This window comes from Mizuhopecten yessoensis, unplaced genomic scaffold, assembly GCF_002113885.1.
Source record: "Mizuhopecten yessoensis strain PY_sf001 unplaced genomic scaffold, ASM211388v2 scaffold11131, whole genome shotgun sequence".
Lineage (NCBI taxonomy): Eukaryota > Metazoa > Mollusca > Bivalvia > Pectinida > Pectinidae > Mizuhopecten > Mizuhopecten yessoensis.
Genome location: NW_018408895.1, coordinates 283,285 through 302,855, shown reverse-complemented (window position 1 = coordinate 302,855; position 19,571 = coordinate 283,285). Strand labels below are relative to the sequence as shown.

The 19,571-nt window shown below is 36.9% G+C and overlaps 2 protein-coding genes across 2 annotated transcripts; one reads left to right on the top strand and one right to left on the bottom strand.

Annotated features, from left to right (window-relative positions):
- The first annotated feature begins 3,275 nt into the window (after positions 1-3,275).
- LOC110466354 (solute carrier family 46 member 3-like) lies at positions 3,276-9,868 on the top strand. The gene is made up of 4 exons (XM_021522797.1): positions 3,276-4,701; positions 4,951-5,034; positions 5,879-6,035; positions 8,649-9,868. The coding sequence occupies exons 1-4, from the start codon at positions 3,276-3,278 to the stop codon at positions 8,866-8,868; spliced, it is 1,887 nt and encodes a 628-aa protein (XP_021378472.1). The 3' UTR covers positions 8,869-9,868.
- A 1,515-nt stretch (positions 9,869-11,383) lies between these two features.
- Positions 11,384-18,689, bottom strand: LOC110466378 (arginine-hydroxylase NDUFAF5, mitochondrial-like). The gene is made up of 11 exons (XM_021522825.1): positions 18,296-18,689; positions 17,741-17,781; positions 16,906-17,017; positions 16,444-16,550; positions 15,767-15,806; positions 14,688-14,798; positions 14,030-14,116; positions 13,175-13,235; positions 12,681-12,764; positions 12,039-12,118; positions 11,384-11,574 (listed from the first exon to the last, which is right to left on the bottom strand). The coding sequence occupies exons 1-11, from the start codon at positions 18,518-18,520 to the stop codon at positions 11,422-11,424; spliced, it is 1,101 nt and encodes a 366-aa protein (XP_021378500.1). The 5' UTR covers positions 18,521-18,689; the 3' UTR covers positions 11,384-11,421.
- Positions 18,690-19,571: the final 882 nt, after the last annotated feature.

Genomic DNA, 19,571 nt, shown 5'->3' with positions numbered 1-19,571 from the left:
CTAGAGTCTTTGTTTGTCACGTCTACCTCCTTTTTTTTGCCACGTCTAGAGTATTTGTTTGTAACGTCTACCTTCTTTATTTTGCCACGTTTAGAGTATTTGTTTTTCACGCCTACCTCCTTTGTTTTGTCACGTCTACCTTTGCCACGTCTAGAGTCTTTGTTTGTCACGTCTACCTCCTTTATTTTGCCACGTCTAGAGTCTTTGTTTGTCACGTCTACCTTCTTTGATTTGTCACGTCTACCGTCTTTGTTTGTCACGTCTACCTCCTTTGTTTGTCACGTTTACCGTCTTTGTTTGTCACGTCTAGAGTCTTTGTTTGTCACGTCTACCGCCTTTTTATGTCACGTCTACCGTCTTTGGTTTGTCACGTCTACCGTCTTTTTTTGTCACGTCTACCGTCTTTGTTTGTCACGTCTAACGTCTTTGTTTGTCACGTCTACCGTCTTTGTTTGTCACGTGTACCGTATTTGGTTTGTCACGTCTACCGTCTTTGTTTTGTCACGTCTACCGTCTTTGTTTTGTTACGTCTACCGTATTTGTTTGTCACGTCTACCGTCTTTGGTTTGTCACGTCTACCGTCTTTGTTTGTTACGTGTACCGTATTTGGTTTGTCACGTCTACCGTCTTTGTTTTGTCACGTCTGCCGTCTTTGTTTGTCACGTCTACCGTCTTTGTTGGGGGACGTCTACCGTCTTTGTTTTGTCACGTCTACCGCCTTTGTTTTGTTACGTCTACCGTATTTGTTTGTCCCGTCTACCGTCTTTGGTTTGTCACGTCTACCGTATTTGTTTGTCACGTCTTCCGTCTTTGGTTTGTCACGTCTACCGTCTTTGTTTTTTAAGTCTACCGTCTTTGTTTTGTCACGTCTACCGTCTTTGGTTTGTCACGTCTACCGTCTTTGATTGTCACGTCTACCGTCTTTGTTTGTCACGTCTATCGTCTTTGTTTGTCAAGTCTACCGTTTTTGTTGATCACGTCTACCTTCTTTATTTTGTCACGTCTACAGTCTTTGTTTTGTCGTGTTAACTGTTATTTGTAATATTGTGACTACGGTCTTTGTTTTGTCATGACTATCGTCTTGGCTCTTTCAGATACGCCGTCTTTGTTTTGTCTTGTCGTGACTACCGTCTTTGTTTTTTCGTTTCTATTCTCTTTGCTTTATCGTGTCAAACCTATTTGTTTTTTCCTGACTGCCTCCATTGTTTTCCGTGACTACCGATTTTGTTTTGTCGTGTCCACTGTCATTGTATTATAGCGTCGTGTCTACAACCTTTTTTTGTCGTGAATGCAGCCTCTTTTATATGCCAAAGGTCTTTGTGTTGTCCTGTTTACCGTCTTTGTCTCGACTACCGTATTTGTGTTGTCCAGACTATCGTTTTTGTTGTTGTGTCTATTGCCTTTGTTTTGTGGTGGCTACTTAACTTTTTTTGTCCGGACTATCGTCTTTTTTGTCGTGTCTATTGCCTTTGTTTTGTGGTGGTTACTTTATTTGTTTTGTCCACGGTATCGTCCTTTTTGTTGTGTCTATTGCCTTTGTTTTGTGGTGGCTACTTTTCTTGTGGTCGTGATTTAACTTTAAATGCGTTGTTGTGGTAGGGGACTTAACCACTGATAAAAGAGTTTACCTCTTGTGTGATTAGCTGGCCAAGATCCCGGCGTTCGGATTTTTGATCAGTGCCTGCCGAATGTCATTGTCTCTCTATTGTTCCTCTGTACTTTTTATGAGATATTATTGCACAAAAGGAATCAAGCTTTCTATCGATATCTATATTTGTATTTCATGATTTATCGTTTGCAACAAGGGGTTAATTTGGCGATGGGTCGTATGGCCGAAGGTTTAATAAAACAAATGTAGACTGTAAAACTGTATCATTACATGCCTTTGACCCAGGGATGCTTGATAAAACAAGCAAATTCGTGGAATGTATTTCCCCCGCTTTCAGGAGATATTGTAGGTAAACATTATTGAGGTTAGGTTTAAACATGTGAGTATCGTGCTGTTGAGACATAATGTATAGCTTGAAACTCGAAGAAGAAAAAGCCGTATCTAATATTTGCTAGAGTTATTAAGCGGAACCGGCAGATAATGACTCTGCCAAATGGAGTCTGATTAAAGTGGTTGTCAAACTTGGCCGAGCCCTTAATGCGTTAAACACTGTTACTAAGTTTGAAGGCAATCGGATACAATTTGCGAAAGTTAATAAACAACCGGAGGATAATGACGTTTTTCGTTATTCAAGGGGCCATAACTCCGCCTTATAGGGTCCACTGGTCATCAAACTTGGTCGAGCCATTAAGATATGTAACCCTGTGACAAAGTTTGAAGAAAATCGGTTAACATTTGTTGTAGTTATTGCACGGAAACGAAGCGAGGCAGATAATGACGTTTTTCGTTATTCAAGGGGCCATAACTCCGCCAAATGGGGTTCGCTGAAAGTGTTCATCGAACTTGGCCGAGCCCTTAAGGTATTTAACCCTGTGTCAAAGTTTGAAGAAAATCGGCTAACATTTGTGAAAGCGGGGGATAAAAATCGGTCAAGCTCGCTTCAGCAGTTCTGGACGAGAAGAATTCAATGATGCTGCGCCACGGTAGAACCTCACTCGTCTTTTATCCAGGGGAGAGGAAATACCAAAATCTTGCATTTCGTGGATCTTTATAATGGGAATCTGATACTACCTTCACAAAAGTGTTTGTGTTAGTCTTATCAGAGTAGTGCGATCTTGTGGGACGGAGTCAATCCCCCCCCTCTCAATTAGTCAATTATTCACGATTTAATCAAGGCACTGTACCTAGCAATATGATGTATAGAACGACCAGGCGTCGGTCACGTAAGATATTTATTACATAATGTCAGAGATACGTTCACCAAAGATGACGTATAATCATAAATTATAATACATTGAGATATAAGGACTGTTGACCGCTTATATCTTTTAAACGGATTATTGTTTACAAGGCCCTTTACACTCCATTTTTTCATAATTGGGTTGTGTAATGTCAAATACTCAATTAAAATGATTGGTTCACGAAACATGAATACAGGGACACAACTTTAGATAACCAGAGATACTATACATGTTAATTAGGGCGTCAGTATGCTAGACTCTTGCCCTTAGTACATGTAATATATCAAAATAGGTCAGTGTCAGCGGTCCTGCTGGTACAGCCTGTAGCTTACAAGTGTACTTAGTATTGCTTAGGTCACTGACATTATCTGTACTGATCCCGAAAGAATAACCTGATTAACAACTGGAGTTCATTTAATATCAAAATGGGGGAAGTGTCCGCATATACTGAAGAAAGGACGCCATTATTAATTAATAGAGTGCATAGAGGCACGATCAATGAACAAGACTATACCGAACCCACACATCTACAAATTTCCGGAAACGGAAACGATAGTTTACAACAGAATAATATCACAGAGAATACAGGAGAATGTTGTCAGACAGAACCTGAACAACTTCCTGTGGCAATCGGACAGACAAGTTCTCAACACCGGAATGAATGTGATGTGATGGACAAAGGATATTTACAAAAAGATAATGGTCGACAACAGAGCGCGGAAAATGGGGTGGAAACAGAAGAGGCATTGCGTCCGGTGGTTAAGGCTAGAAAAGGAAAAACATGTACCGGCGGTACGTTTTCACAGCGTGTGTACATCTGTTTGGCCGTATCGTTTTACTTCTTTGCGATAATGATGGACGACGAAGCATGGCCGCAGCTTGTCCGTAGCCGTGTCGTGCGGGACACGGGGGCTAACCTGTCACACACACAAGTCGCCGGATGTACAGTGAATTACACAATTTCAAACAACACAACTGTAAAAGTGCAACAGCTAAGTACAACCATCAATACATATTTTCTCATGGCTGCATATATTCCGGCAATTTTTTCAAATGTGATAATCGGTAAGTTGACTGATAAGTTTGGAAGAAAAATCGGTCTTTACTCTGCAATCGTTGGTGCTATAGTGAAATATTCTATAATTGCAGTTTGTATCCATTTCAATTTAAATATCGATATAAGTTATGTTGGTTTTGTTCTTTACGGTCTCTCTGGCACGTACTCTATAATATCACAGACTTCAAATGCTTTCGCTGCTGACATAACAGAGGCAGGAACGGACCGGGCTTTCTTTTTTGCAATTGTTTCCTTCTTCAAGGGACTCGCCACTCTGCTGGGTCAGTTCGCCGCTGGCTATATCATACAATATGTAGGACAATTTTATATATATATTATTGCAATTGGTGCGATGATGTGCGCGTTCTTTACTGTTGCTTTCTGTTTGTCGGAATCTGGTTTTCGGCAACAGCGAAACGGAGATCTCGCCATTCAGCAATGTGAGAGAACGGGTCAGACTTCTGTATCAGAAATGGATTCTAAACCTCCCGACAGATCTAACCGTTCGTTACAGGGTGTGCTCCTAGCCGCCTATATCCTTACGTGTTTACGCGATATGGGATTAAGTACAGTGACGTCTCTGTTCATGTTGGACTCTCCATTCTGTTGGACGTCCGTCCAGATAGGATGGCTATTATCCTTGATCACGGTCTGTAAACTTGTTGGCACACTTTTAGTAGGGCTGTTTCAGAAATGTACTAGTGACGTCATCATTGCCATCATCGGAACAATTACAACTGCAGCGTCACATTCCCTTTTTACATTCGCCTACAATGACGTTATGGTGTATAGCGGTATGTTTTTGAAAAAGCTATATTTGATGCACCAGAAAGTATGTGTAAGTTAAGTTCCATTGCCAATCGTCATAAGCTTGCAATGCAGAGCAATTGTATAAAGCTTTACAACAGCGAATTTACGCACACTTTAAAGCACAGCATTATTGCTTTCCTTTTAATGCCGTTAAAAAATAAATTAAAAAAAATGAAAATATTTTCAAAATAAAAAATGTATGTGTATATTAATAGCCGACGGATATGTTTTAGTGTCGGTAGTGGGTTTTATGGGAGATCTGGGATATCCACTGACCAGTGCCATGTTGTCCGGAGTTACATCGCCAGACCATCAAGGTAATTAGTAGTTTGTTTTTAAATTAAACTTTAGTTATTTTACAACAACTATGAAATAAGTTCTATCGATCACTTCTAATCACTCTCGTTGGCCTGGGTGATATAATGCACAGCAGGGAGTTTAACTGTAGAAGGAAACCGGAGTATTAATATACAACAACAATAAATAATATACAACATTTGATATAGCGCCCTTTCTAGCTAACATAAGCCACTCTCAAGCGTTTTCCAGTACATATATATAAAATTAATACAATTAGCATACACATTAATCAATGCATTTTTTTAGGAATTCGCAGGAGCTGCCTAATCAGTCGCTAACTGCTAGTCCTATGCCACCTGGCTAATATCTCCCTATGTGGGTATGCCTGCATGTGTGCTGGAGATGTAATGTGTTCTGTTTTTAACAGTACCCAGAGGAAAATGCCATGATTTAATTGTCATCATTCATATGTTAAATCAATAATACTCCAGGTTCAGATCCAGGATTTGGAGTTGGGAGGTGGTGTGAGGCATAACGAGGATCAAAGCGCGTATCTTATGTTGAATATTATATCGAAACTAATTTGAGTTACTCCCCTTTGAACGGATGATAGAAACCATCCTCCATACTACAGGGGTAACCTCACCTACGCACTGAGTATCGAGGGTGGGTCTCCACATTCATGAGCACCTTTTTCATCTTTTTAAAAGATATTTCTTGTTTTACAATATTACAATTTTTGTTACTCGACAAGTTTTCTGGGAGGGGATAGTAGAGATTGATCTGTCCTCATATTATGCAATGCAAACAGGTCACTCGATATATCGACAATATAAACGGACGTATATATATATGTTACAGGTTTTCTTTTTTCCTTACTGGGTATGGTGGAGAGTGCGGGAACGCTGTGTAGTGGACTCAGTCTCAACACTTTGTACTCCGCTACGGTAGGGTGGATGAAGGGATTCGTCTTTCTGCTCACGACCGTTCTCTGTCTTCTGTGTGTTCCGTTTTATATGTGAGTACAAGAAGATAATCTAACGTGTTCGCATAAGACGTGTAAACGTCTATTCCGATTCAAAATGTTAACGCAAAAACTTCTTTTTCCATTCAAAATATTTACGCATCTACCACTATTCCCATTCGAAATGTTAACGCAATAACTTCTATTCCCATTCAAAATATTTACGCATCTACCACTATTCCCATTCAAAAGGTTAACGCAATAACTTCTATTTCCATTCAAAATGTTAACACGAAAACTTCTTTTTCCATTCAAAATATTTACGCATCTACCACTATTCCCAAAAATGTTAACGCAAAAACTTCTATTTCCATTCAAAATGTAAACGCGTAAACATCTATTCCTATTCAAAATGTTAACGGGAAAACTTCTTTTTCAATTCAAAATGTTAACGCATCTACCACTATTCCCATCCAAAATGTTAACGCAAAAACTTCTATTTCCATTCAAAATGTAATCGCGTAAACAACTATTCCCATTCAAAATGTTAACGGGAAAACTTCTTTTCCCATTCAAAATATTTACGCATTTACCACTATTCCCAAAAATGTTAACGCAAAAACTTCTATTTGCATTCAAAATGTAAACGCGTAAACATCTATTCCTATTCAAAATGTTAACGGGAAAACTTCTTTTTCAATTGAAAATGTTAACGCATCTACCACTATTCCCATTCAAAATGTTAACGCGAAAACTTCTTTTTCGATTCAAAATGTTTACGCATCTACCACTATTCCCATTCAAAGGGTTAACGCAATAACTTCTATTTCCATTCAAAATGTTAACGCGGAAACTTCTTTTTCCATTCAAAATATTACGCATCTACCACTATTCCCAAAAATGTTAACGCAAAAACTTCTATTTCCATTCAAAATGTTAACGCGGAAACTTCTTTTTCCATTCAAAATATTACGCATCTACCACTATTCCCAAAAATGTTAACGCAAAAACTTCTATTTCAATTCAAAATGTTAACGCGTAAAGAACTATTCCCATTCAAATTGTTAACGCGAAGACTTCTATTTCCATTCAAAATGTTAACGCGAAAACTTCTTTTTCCATTCAAAATATTTACGCATCTACCACTATGCCCATTCAAAATGTTAACGCAAAAACTTCTATTTCAATTCAAAATGTTAACGCGTAAAGAACTATTCCCATTCAAATTGTTAACGCGAAGACTTCTATTTCCATTCAAAATGTTAACGCGAAAACTACTTTTCCCATTCAAAATGTTAACGCATCTACCACTATTCCCATCCAAAATGTTAACGCAAAAACTTCTATTTCCATTCAAAATGTTAACGCGGAAACTTCTTTTTCCATTCAAAATATTACGCATCTACCACTATTCCCAAAAATGTTAACGCAAAAACTTCTATTTCAATTCAAAATGTTAACGCGTAAACCACTATTCCCATTCAAAATGTTAACTCAAAATCTTCTATTCCCATTCAAAATGTTAACGCAAAAATTTCCATTTCAATTCAAAATGTTAACGCGTAAAGAACTATTCCCATTCAAATTGTTAACGCGAAGACTTCTATTTCCATTCAAAATGTTAACGCGAAAACTACTTTTCCCATTAAAAATATTTACGCATTTACCACTATTCCCAAAAATGTTAACGCAAAAACTTCTATTTGCATTCAAAATGTAAACGCGTAAACATCTATTCCTATTCAAAATGTTAACGGGAAAACTTCTTTTTCAATTGAAAATGTTAACGCATCTACCACTATTCCAATTCAAAATGTTAACGCAAAAACTTCTATTTGCATTCAAAATGTAAACGCGTAAACATCTATTCCTATTCAAAATGTTAACGGGAAAACTTCTTTTTCAATTCAAAATGTTAACGCGAAAACTACTATTCCAATTCAAAATGTAAACGCGTAAACCACTATTCCCATTCAAAATATTAACGCGAAAACTTCTTTTTCAATTCAAAATGTTAACGCAATAACTTATATTCCCATTCAAAATGTTAACGCGAAAACTACTATTCCAATTCAAAATGTTAACGCATATACCACTATTCCCATTCAAAATGTTAACGCAAAAACTTTTACTTCCATTCAAAATGTTAACGCGTAAACCACTATTTCCATTCAAGTTGTCAACGCGAAAACTTCTATTTCCATTCAAAATATTAACGCTATAACTTCTATTCCCATTCAAAATGTTAACGCGAAAACTACTATTCCCATTCAAAATGTAATCGCGTAAACTACTATTCCCATTCAAAATGTTAACACGCGAAAAAGGAAACGCGTTTAATTACTACTGCGTTATATTTTCAAATGGACGGTTGTTCATAGTCGGCGGTCCCTTTTACAGTTTGCTCTTATTATGCTATTCGAAAGAACAATGAAGAGAGGTGTATATGCCATTTCCAGACACCTTTTCAGTAATTATAATGAAACACCATTCATAATCATATATCTTTTTTTTTAAATATTAAAAACTGTGCTCAACATATGTTTTTCTGTCACATGACAACAGTAATAACACAATGTATCTTATGTTATAGTTATTATCTAGTTGCCTCCAAAGTTAGGCTGGTTAGAAGTCAACAACATTAAAACTGTGACGTCATGTTTAAAGATTAACAATTCCCGAAGTACACCGACTCGGCATCGCAAGTGACATTCATCGAGAAACCGATCTACGTGACGTCTGTCTAAATCATGACCCCGAAGTGATATTTAGGAGACTAATTCCTGACGTACGTGTAGATGTACGTAAGTCGGTCACACGAACTTCATGTTACTGTACGTTTAATAACCAAAATAGTTTCATCGATGTTGTCACCAACCGGGATTAAACCTGTAAGGACTCAAAGAGACTAAAGTAGTCAAAGATCACGTTACAGGCCCCTGTGTATGGGTCTACTCCACCGGACATTACAATCCAAGACAAATAAGAGTTTATATATGTAACAAGTTATCGCGGCTTGCTGTGTCCAGTGACTTGCCCATGAAACACAGAATAAGGCTAATGGGAGTCCCGTGCTGTCGGCTTCCCAAAAGACCATGATGAAGTACCATCTATGGAACCAAAGCATATATCATAACATTTACGGTAAAATAGTTTATAACGAAGCCTACGGGGACCATACATGTAATAAAAATTTATGACAAAACGGTATGAAACATTTATATCCTTATATTAATTATCTGGTTCCAGTTTTACAATCACTTTCACTTACGATTTTCTGTAGGAGCGCAATCATCAAGCTTCGAATTAGAAACGATGCTTTCTTGTATCAAGCTCAGATCCTTGCGGAACACCAAAGGCAAGAGGTCTGTCATCAGAAACACCGTTACTTAATGTCACTTGTTACCTAGTGTCCGTCAAATAGGACTGGATCCAGAAGTACGTCAGCAGCTATATCACATGGATGTCCCCGGCGCCTGAACGATATCCTATGATCAATGACATCAAATGTAGCCGATGATACAGTAGCAGAAGAACTGGAAAATATGTCGAACTCTGAAGTGAGTGTATGTCGAGCTACCTGAGCGTTAAGCAGGTTGCCTGGTTAACATCGAGATGCTTCTCAAGTCGCTTGGAAACCGCTTTTTCAGGAATATCATACAAGATAGTTCGAAACCGATCGGTAGTTCTTCAAGTTGTTCTTGTGTAAACAATAATTTTACAACGGTGGGCGAATACTGGACTCGACCAAATATTTGTTAATGATGGAGCTAATCAGATACTTTACAAACTATACATGTACATTGTATTTTGGAAAAATACGTTTGGACAAAACCAAGTTCACAATGTTTAGTTAGAGTCATGACATTTATACCGAACAAAAAGAGTTTTACCAAGACGTCCGTTTTTAAAATTTATTATTTTCTCGAACTGAAATCTTTGGAGATTATATCCTCAGAAATATAACTCTGGCGGGAAGAAAATGTCTGATTTCCGACGTACCGTCACTGTACCCAAATCGAGACAGTACCCAAAACGGGACACTTGTGAGAAAACGGCCCGATAAACTGTCCTTCAATGCAAAGAAGTACTTTTATGTATACAGTTTTATTTGATAATACCTTTCGTGACAATTAAACTGAATAAAGCTTTATTGGCTGCTGATTGTCGTTACATGGACAATTCAAAGGTAAGAAAAATTACCAAAACAACACTTTCCTGATTTACGTGCCTTGCGACGCTTTTTATTTGGATATCATATTCAAAGGTCTATTTTATCAAAACTAATACTAGTTTGGAGAAGAAATGTAATCAGAACCCTCGTTGACTCTAAAATATTTCAACAATGCATATTTTTGCCTATATTGATCGTTTATTCCCAAATATTCGCCAAAAATACCGGAAGTGTCTCTTTCAGGATACAGTAACGGCGGTTCAAGGTCCTACGTTACTCTGATGGTATTTCGCGTTCTTTTTATAGAACCACGCGCCCAAAATATCAAACTGTGATGGGAATGAAAAGTGGATAGTATCTATTTATGAAAAATGAACAAACATTTTTGAAACTGTCACTATGGTATAAAGAAAATTGACATGTATCTAAAAAGTGTCCCGATTTGGGTACAGTGACGTTACCAACTCTCTGGTGATTCTTTGGGTTTGCTAATGGTCTCCATTACTTTAACAAAGTGACATTCGGCACAGAAAAATATCAATGTCTCTGAAACGAGGCTTTCTTTCATGACAATGCAGACCACTAGAAAGATATTTCCATACACATAAGAGGGTCTATGATGGAAGGATTGCTCTGGATGAAGGACTAGCATCACCAGCAATAAAGATATAGGTAGCCCCATTAACATGCTGGACATACATACTCTGGACGTTCCAGTAACTCCTAGAACCCTGAAACGTCTGCATCATATTCCCACATTGTATTTGTAGAGATTCCTTTCCGAATTTTAAGTTAATTTGTAGAAAGTTTACTTATCTGAAGTGTAAGAATGCTCTTTTGTGTTTGCATGTGGGTTGTAAGTGTAAGAATTTAACTGAAAATGTTCCCGTGAGTGTGAGAATGTTCACATACATGTATGTTTAAGATTGAAAATGTTCTCACAAGTGTGAGTTTGGAACATTACCAATGTTTTAGTACAAGAATGTTTCGCAGGTCAAGTCAGAAAATGCACCAATGTGAGGAAGTTTACACAAGTTTGAGAGAGAGAATGTTCCTATGTATGTTTTGAATGTGAGAATGTTACAAAAGGTGTGAATGTGAGACTGTTCCCATATGTTGAATGTGAGAATGTTCAAGTGGTTTGAATCTGGGAATGGTTTTATAATTTTAAGTCTTCGGATATTGACAACAACTCTGTTTTCTACCAATAAATCAATGAAGAAAATCAATAAATACCAACACTTTATTATATACACAGACGGTGCCTCAGGATTTACCATCACCTTTATCATCACCCGTGACCTTGTCATCTGTGACCTTTGTATCGTCCTTGAGCTTTTCAATGTCCTTCGTCAGCTCACTCAGTCTGTCAAGATCCTTGAATGAAAAGTCCTGACTGCCTCTCTCTACTGGTTTAGGCTAAAAATACAAGGGAAACGATGATAACAAATTACTCCGTTTAGCAGTTAGCTTATTACCTCCCCTTATCCAAATTTTGTTAATACAACAACTTAAAATTATTATGTATCAAATGTCATTGAATTATGGATATGCAATATGTCTGTATAAAGCAATGCATTGTTCTTAACATGATTGTTCTTTTTTGTTTAAATGAAACATAAATACAGTTGCTTATTTAGGCTAAACAAAAAACGTGTTTGTTTCCCGTAACATGTCTGAAAAAATAGGCAGGTAGGTAATAGGTGTTTTTTTTGTTTTTTTTTACAAGGTTGATATACCTTTGTAGGAGAGTAATCTTGACATTAATAGTGCTTCCCTGATAATCGTCAAAAGGTTAGAGTTTGCACAAAACATTAGGGTAGGTAGGGTTACCAGAAACAAACAACATGTTTTAGTTGGCCTGACCATAGTATCAGTATTACCTGGGAGGGGTCAGGTTTCCATCCTATAAAGTTTAGCACCTGAAATGTGGCAGGTACACCTTCCTCATCCCCATACATATCTGTAGAAACAATAACACAACAGTCTTACTGGAACTGGGGACATTTGTGTTCCATACAAATAATCGTACTGTGACAGTCAGAGCCCACACACAAATAAGGAAGACTGATATACCTTCTGATGTAATTGGAGTGGCTAAAACAGAAGTGGTTATTTTCTGAACATGCATCTTGTCCTCATTTACCTTAGTTTTTTATGACGACACAACTCCTAGGAAGTTCAGATCTAAACTGTTAGTGTTACAATATGGGAGATGAAATGTCTTAAGTGACATATTTTGCAAATGGAAAAAGCTGATGTACATTGAAAGATCTACATCAGATAGGTTTTTTCTGCTTTTCTGATGGGCAAAAACTCCAAATAGGAACCTTATGTTTATGTGACTTCTGTTTCAGTCTCCTGGGTCCTAGTAATAGCATGTTACAGTATGATAACTGTACAGCTGAATAACAGGAAGAAGTGAAAACTGTACAGCTGTATAACAGGAAGTAGTGAAAATTGTACAGATATCTTCATCACAGTAATAAAGCAGTTGTCAGCATCATAATGAAGAGAGTTCATACCCTGATAAATGGCTGCTGCAGCTTGCATTGTGTCTCTGTGTAGCGACGGTCTACGTGACCATGAACAGTTGTTTTCTCCCATACCTGAAATTAAATATCAACATATGTGATGTCTTTACTTGACTGAAACAATGAGGTAAGGCTTACTGAGGTAAACCCAATTCTATCTCAATCCTTTCAGAATTGCTTTCCATGAATATTGTAACATTTCTCTGATTTGACCCTTATTCACTTTGAGGATCCTGGCCTTTCAGACAATGACCTGAGATTGTAACTTTCACCAAGGCGGCCGTGGTTCGATTCTCTGATCGGGCGTGAAAGGTATAGGGTCACTGCAAGACCACGTGGGTTTTCTCTGGGTACTCTGGTTTCCTCCCACATTTAGACCCCCGCACGCTAAAATCTGGGCCAACGAGAGTGATTCATGTAAGTTGAAATAATTTGTTACATAATTTTTGCAAAATAAATGAAGTTTATATATAAAGGCAGCTCACCTTTGAGGTCCATCATCAGCTCAAACATAGATGGGTACTTGATCGTGAACTCATCAGTATCCTGTAAAATAAAAAGGTCGCTGTAATAATGATAGCTAAAAAGGTCGCTGTAATAATGATAGCTAAAAAGGTCACTGTAATAATTATAGCTTAAAAGGTCACTGTAATAATGATAGCTAAAAAGGTCACTGTAATAATGATAGCAACAAACAAAGAGACGACAGGAACTTCAAGGAAATATCACAGTGTAATGTTCATCATCTTCTGGGAATACAAGAATAACGGTTTTAATCAAACACCACAATGTAATGATGTGGAAGGAGAAACAATATAGATATACAAATTGTCATCAATCACACATCTTGGTGAAAGGAGAAATAATTTTGATATCAGATTTCAATCACACAAAACAAACAAATCTAAATAAACAACTTGTAATCAGCTACTAACAAAAGTAATTGGAAATAGTCACAATACCTTGACTTTTCCTTTTTCCAACCCCAAGATAACTGTTTCATTTGGCAGTATTTCCTTCTTAAATGTCTTAGAAATACTATTTAAAAAAAGGTTTGATCTTGCATGGGACCCACATCTCATTTGGGACCCCTAATCGTGTCTGGGACCCCACAACTGGTCTGGGACCCCCACATCATCCCCAGAGACCCAGCAAATTGTCTGAGACTCCTCATCTTGTGGGATCAAACATCTCATCTTGGACCCCACACCTCGTCTGGGACCCCATTGGATAAGTCTCTGGATCAGCCACTGAAGAAGGCCTAACAATGGACCTGAGTGGTCCTGTAGTAGAGGAAACAGGTGTATTGTGACTTTTCTGACGCTGCAGAACCTACTTACCAGTGTTAGCATGGTGAAGCCAGCTCTGTTCAACAGATTACCAAGGTCCTGGGCACTGGTAAACGGGGAAATATGTGGAGAAAATCCCTGTAAAGAGGACACAATTAATATAGCACACGAAAAACTTGAATGCTGATGTCAAGTGTACATGTATCTGGAGTTCTGAGTATCGAGTACCACAAAAAGTACGAACCCCATTAATCTGGCTTTGGATACAAGAATCATCTTCCTAAATTTAAAGTTAATTTAATTTTATCACACAGATGGAATAACTGAATTCAAAGATTTTGAAAAACTTTCACCACAGAGTATTCATGTTACTGGTGTCTGCTTATCAACCCCTACATCTCGACCTTTAACTGTTGTGACCTTAAGAATGTCACAATCAATGTCATAATCATGAAAGTGGAACAAAGACATGTATAAATGATGTACTTATTTACAAACTGTTGTCTAATTACAAGCCTTATTTGTTTAATACCCATCACATGCCATTTATAAAAGGTTTGACGACTAATTTAAACATTTACTCCTGGGTAAATGGTCATCGAATACAAAATGTGATGTTTGTGGAGTGATATTTTGTCATCTTAACAAAACAATTTTGACGTCTTGATATCATCATTGTTATACAAATATCTAGTGTTTATATACCCACCCCTTCTCTCTCTGTCTCAGCCAGTTGAAGTGCAACACGGAGCTCAAAAGCCGTGTCTCCTCCATACATACAGCCAAGGAACACACCATCATTCTTCAATATTCTGTTTACCTGTAAATAAGTTCACAAGTATAGTGAAACCTGTATAATCTGACCCCTGCATATTCTGTGTACCTGTAAATAAGTTATCAAGTACACTGAAACTTGTATAATCTGACCACTGAGTATTCTGATATACTGTCTCATCCAACATGCTGCTGTACTCGTGTCAGATTAGAGATGGGTACATGTTTTGCATATAGTTAAAAAACTACATTCCATATTGATCAAGTACACAATGCTTTTCCAGTGGCATCTATAGCAATACTTTTTGTTTCAGGAGTCATGTTTTTATTCAAAGGGGCATAACTCTGCAAACACGCTTCTATTTCATACTTAGACATATCACGCATATATTGATTGTGTAAAACCTTTCACTAAAATAAATACAGTATTTTAATAAAATGGCAAGAACATGTTTTTTTCGTAATAAAAAATGGCATAACTATAAAAAATAATGTTGTGTCAATGGAGACAGAAAGGAGATGTAGTCTAGACAATGTTGTGTCTATGGAGAGAGAAAGGAGATGTAGTCTAGACAATGTTGTGTCTATGGATAGAGACAGACAGACACCCTGATTACAGTGTACCTCCCTAAATTTGTTGTAAGGGTATAATAGTGACGGTGAAAAGTCAGGAGTCTCTTTACAAAATATGGAAATATGGCAAAAAAGTACAGCTTTGAATCAGATTATGTTTGAGGTCAATTAAATCATTTCTAACGTTAATCAATGAAATTTCTGTTATAAAGATGTGTCAAACCCAAATGAAACACACATTAAGAATTAACCTCCCTAAGGATGCCATTTTGTTTAGGAAAAAATATTTAAGCCATAACAAGATAAGCCCATGCTTCAATTCCCTGTATCAAGTGAGGCTGGAAGTGACTAATTGAATTGATGAAGACATTCTAGAAAAGATAAATGTTCCAATGTTACCAGTAGGTAGTAGGATAAAACAAAGTCATTAAAAGAACTTACCTGTTTAAAGCAACCAGGAAGATCATTAACCCAATGTAAACTGAAACACAATAACATTAGTTGAGGTGTTTATACTGTACTCTGTACAAATTTCTGTAAATATTCATTATTTGAGTGTCAAATCCATGAGATAAGATTCAGGGATTCAATGAAAATAGTATATTACAACAATATATTATTATCAAAATAATAACAAGACTAAACATTAACTTTGACTTATTTGTCATACTTTTTGCATCCATAGGCCAGTTAATCAGGATGCTAAAGCATGACTTAACATTGTACCTGGAACTCATACAGCAGTACACTGTAGTTCAATATCCACAAGTTCAAGGCATTGAACTTTGTAGATTAGTGTGTACATAATCGTATATAATGTAGTATTCAAACTTCATAACCTTCACGTTTGACATTCCAGCAAATTTCAAACAAACTACCTTTGACCTCATGACAGGCAAGTGCAGGTGTCACTTTTAACCTTATGACACGCCATAACACTTATAATAAATGATAGAATAGCACAAAATGTCTTTGTTGATCTTACCAATTTCCATTTCCAACTTGGACATGGTACAATGTATTGGCTTCTTGCATTGTAGCACACAGTTTAAGTATGACTTTAAGTAAAAGTATGACTCGAAAAATATACAGAAAATGTAGCTTATAACCAGCTTTACCTCAGTGAGCTGAATACAATGTCTGCAGATTTGTGTTCAAATGGAAGAAATTCTTCATCCACCACCATCTTTGTGGTTGGAACTTCTGATGATATTTCTGCTTGTGCCTATTTGAAAATTCAATTTTTGCTGTTACAAAGTAAATCTATAAGTGCTTGTGAATTTTAAATTTTGCTATTTACCTATCTCAAACCCTCAAATGTTTTACCATCAAGTTGTAACCGAATAAAATGTAAACACACATACTGACGATAATTCTGTTTAGATCTTTACTTCATATGCTGTATATATATATATGGCAAGCATACCCTACACTTCAACGGCATTCAATTACACAAACTACCCAGTACTAGGTGACTAACTGAAAACACATTTGTAAAAGATACACCTGAGTACAAAGTGTAGCAAAACTAGACTGGAAAACGGAAGATTCTCTAGTTACATGTGCCCCTATATACGTACCAGTAACTTCTCTGATGAGTCACACATATAGAGTTTTTCCACCATGTCTGCTAGCAGGTGTCTGGACACATACCCTCTCCCACAGCCCAGATCTATAGCCAACTTAAACTTTCTGTTAACACAAAGCACATGTAATATATTTCATTACAAATCAAACATTTGACCAATTCTTCAAGTAAAAAAGAAAATATTTATCCTGCATTCAAGATAAATATCAGTCATTTTAAACTCTAAATCATTCACACTGAGGTCTGGGTGTGAAGGGTCACCACTCAAGGTCTGGGTGTGAATGATCACCACTTCAAGTCTGGGTGTGAACGGTCACCACTGTAGGTCTTGGTGTGAATGGTCAACGCTCCAGATCTGAAGGTGAACAGTCCCCAGAGCTCTCAGTATGACTGGTTTCTTGATCTGCTGTGAATTAACATACAGTTCTTAGGTCTGGGTTTGAATAGACACATGACCTTGGTGTGAATGATCCATAGGTCTGAGTGTGAACAAACAAAACTGTGAGTCCCAAGGTTTGGTTGTGAAAATTCCTAGTTCTGGTTCTGAAAGGAACTTCAGTCTCAGTGTAAATAGTCTCTTGGCTGTTTTGGTGCATTTTCATTTACATTTAGATACCATTCAATAAATGTTTGTTTATTGGTTATATCATTAGTATCTAAACTTTGTAGAGAATGACAATCAAGTAACATCCTTTCCTTAATCCTGTCCAGAGTTGTAGGCCTAAAATTCTGAACAGGACTGCAGGAAAACTGTATAATGCATATTGATGACATAGTCAGATTACCATGCAATAAAGCTATAAAATGACCAAAATGTAAATATTTACCTTTTTACATCACACATTCTGTCAAAGAGTCTATAGCCAACCTGAAAAATGTAATTTTGAAAATATGATTTTTAAAAAATAATTAGAAATTGTCAGCAAATCCAGTGGAACATGACTTAGAATTTTTTTTCAATTTAATAATAGAACTTGTTATTGAAGAAAGTACATGTAGATTTTTGGAAGTGGGTCAGGGTAAACATTCTAGCATATATATTATTGTAGTAGGATTTTTTACTATAGTAAGTGCAAGTGTAAATATACTCAAAATGAGTTCCACTGTACACTTAAGAAGAAGAAGTGCTGATCTGGATCCGTTTGCTAAAAGTATTGTTTTTATCAGAAAAATGACATTAGGTCACATGTTTTTTTGCTAGCAGAGAAAAGGGCTAGCCCGAGTTTCCTCTGGCCCCGACACCAGACTTTTTTGACAGATAACTTAGATGTCTAGTGTAACATCTATCTGTCAAAATGAAAATGTCTAAAGTCTGTCTGCCTGGTGTCAGGGCCATGTAGAGGAAACTTGGGCTAGGAAAAGGGCGCGTGTGTATATTTTACCTCTTCTTTCATATAATCGTAAACTTCATAATCAGGTAAAATTGTTGTCCTGTCTTTTTGAATTCGCTTTGCTTTTCTATCAAAAACTGTCATGACATTCTCTGGTCGGTCGGCACTCATACTGCGCGATGCATTAACCAAGTGCGACCTTCGAGTGGAGGGCACTCGACACCTTAGGGACGCATATATGCTCCATGACCGCCTCAGCAGTGGTGCAGACGTCATATTTCTAAACACTTAGTTTGTTGATGACATAAACAGAATGCAGTCCCTCCCATGTGTCGCTCAACCATAAATTAGGAAGGATTTTTCATTTCTTAGAAGGCTAATGACTCCTGCCTACGAACGGTGGCATCCATCTTCGAGGCTCGCACATGTAGATTATGCCGTTAGTTGATTGGCTGAATAATACAAATTGTCTATTTTTAACCAAACACGTTTTCCATGTAAACAAGTTTTTTCACAATATCACAGAGTAAAGACAAAGACATGAAATAGAGATCACAGTTGAAAGTTATATCCACATGTATATTATGAATCTTTTGATTTGTAAAATTAATAATGAAGTTTTGACTAGTTTTTGTAATCTTAAATCAAATGTTCCCCAGTCGAAATATTAAAGTAAAATTACGCCAATTGATTTGAATTATAATTGAATGCCACCTGAAAGCAGCTCAATTAATAAATATATCCTCGATACATAATTCCATGACCAATAAGTTTAGTTCAAAGCCCTATCAGCTTAAAAAATTGTTAAAATGCAAAATATTGATATACTTTTATTCAAAACAGAAGGTCTAAAGGGTCAGTATACGCTCACTCAGATATTTAAGCAACACTGAATTATCAAAAGAATTGTTAAAATAAGTTATTTTTCAAATAAGATCCCAGGGATATATGCTAGACCCCGCAGCCGATCCTGGTAGCATTTAAAAAAAAATGTTTGTTTTAATCTTCATGTTTAGCATCGCCATTGGGCGGAGATCGATCCCTACTGATTGATGCGGTGAGACCATGAGACCAGTCTTGGTAGCATATCTGTATTAGAACTTTTCATTAATAAGCTTAAAGATATATGGTTATAGGGTGGGGATCTCAATAGTTTCAAATTTGTGCCCAAGGGACTAAGTCCCTATATATAATGATGTTTTAAGACCCCGGGATTAATTCATATATCATGATTGTGGTCCTCTCTTCATTTCCAGCAATTATATAGGCCTATTTGTATATGATTATGGGGTAGGGATCTCAACAAGTTCAAAGTTATGATCCAAGG

Coding starts and splice junctions, on each gene's coding strand:
- LOC110466354 (XM_021522797.1), top strand. CDS start 3,276: ATGGGGGAAGTGTCCGCATATACTGAAGAAAGGACGCCATTATTAATT. Junction 4,702..4,950: donor TGACGTTATGGTGTATAGCG/GTATGTTTTTGA, acceptor GATATGTTTTAG/TGTCGGTAGTGGGTTTTATG. Junction 5,035..5,878: donor TACATCGCCAGACCATCAAG/GTAATTAGTAGT, acceptor TATATGTTACAG/GTTTTCTTTTTTCCTTACTG.
- LOC110466378 (XM_021522825.1), bottom strand. CDS start 18,520: ATGACGTCTGCACCACTGCTGAGGCGGTCATGGAGCATATATGCGTCC. Junction 16,551..16,905: donor ACTCATCAGAGAAGTTACTG/GTACGTATATAG, acceptor ATTTTCAAATAG/GCACAAGCAGAAATATCATC. Junction 13,236..14,029: donor GCTTCACCATGCTAACACTG/GTAAGTAGGTTC, acceptor TTTATTTTACAG/GATACTGATGAGTTCACGAT.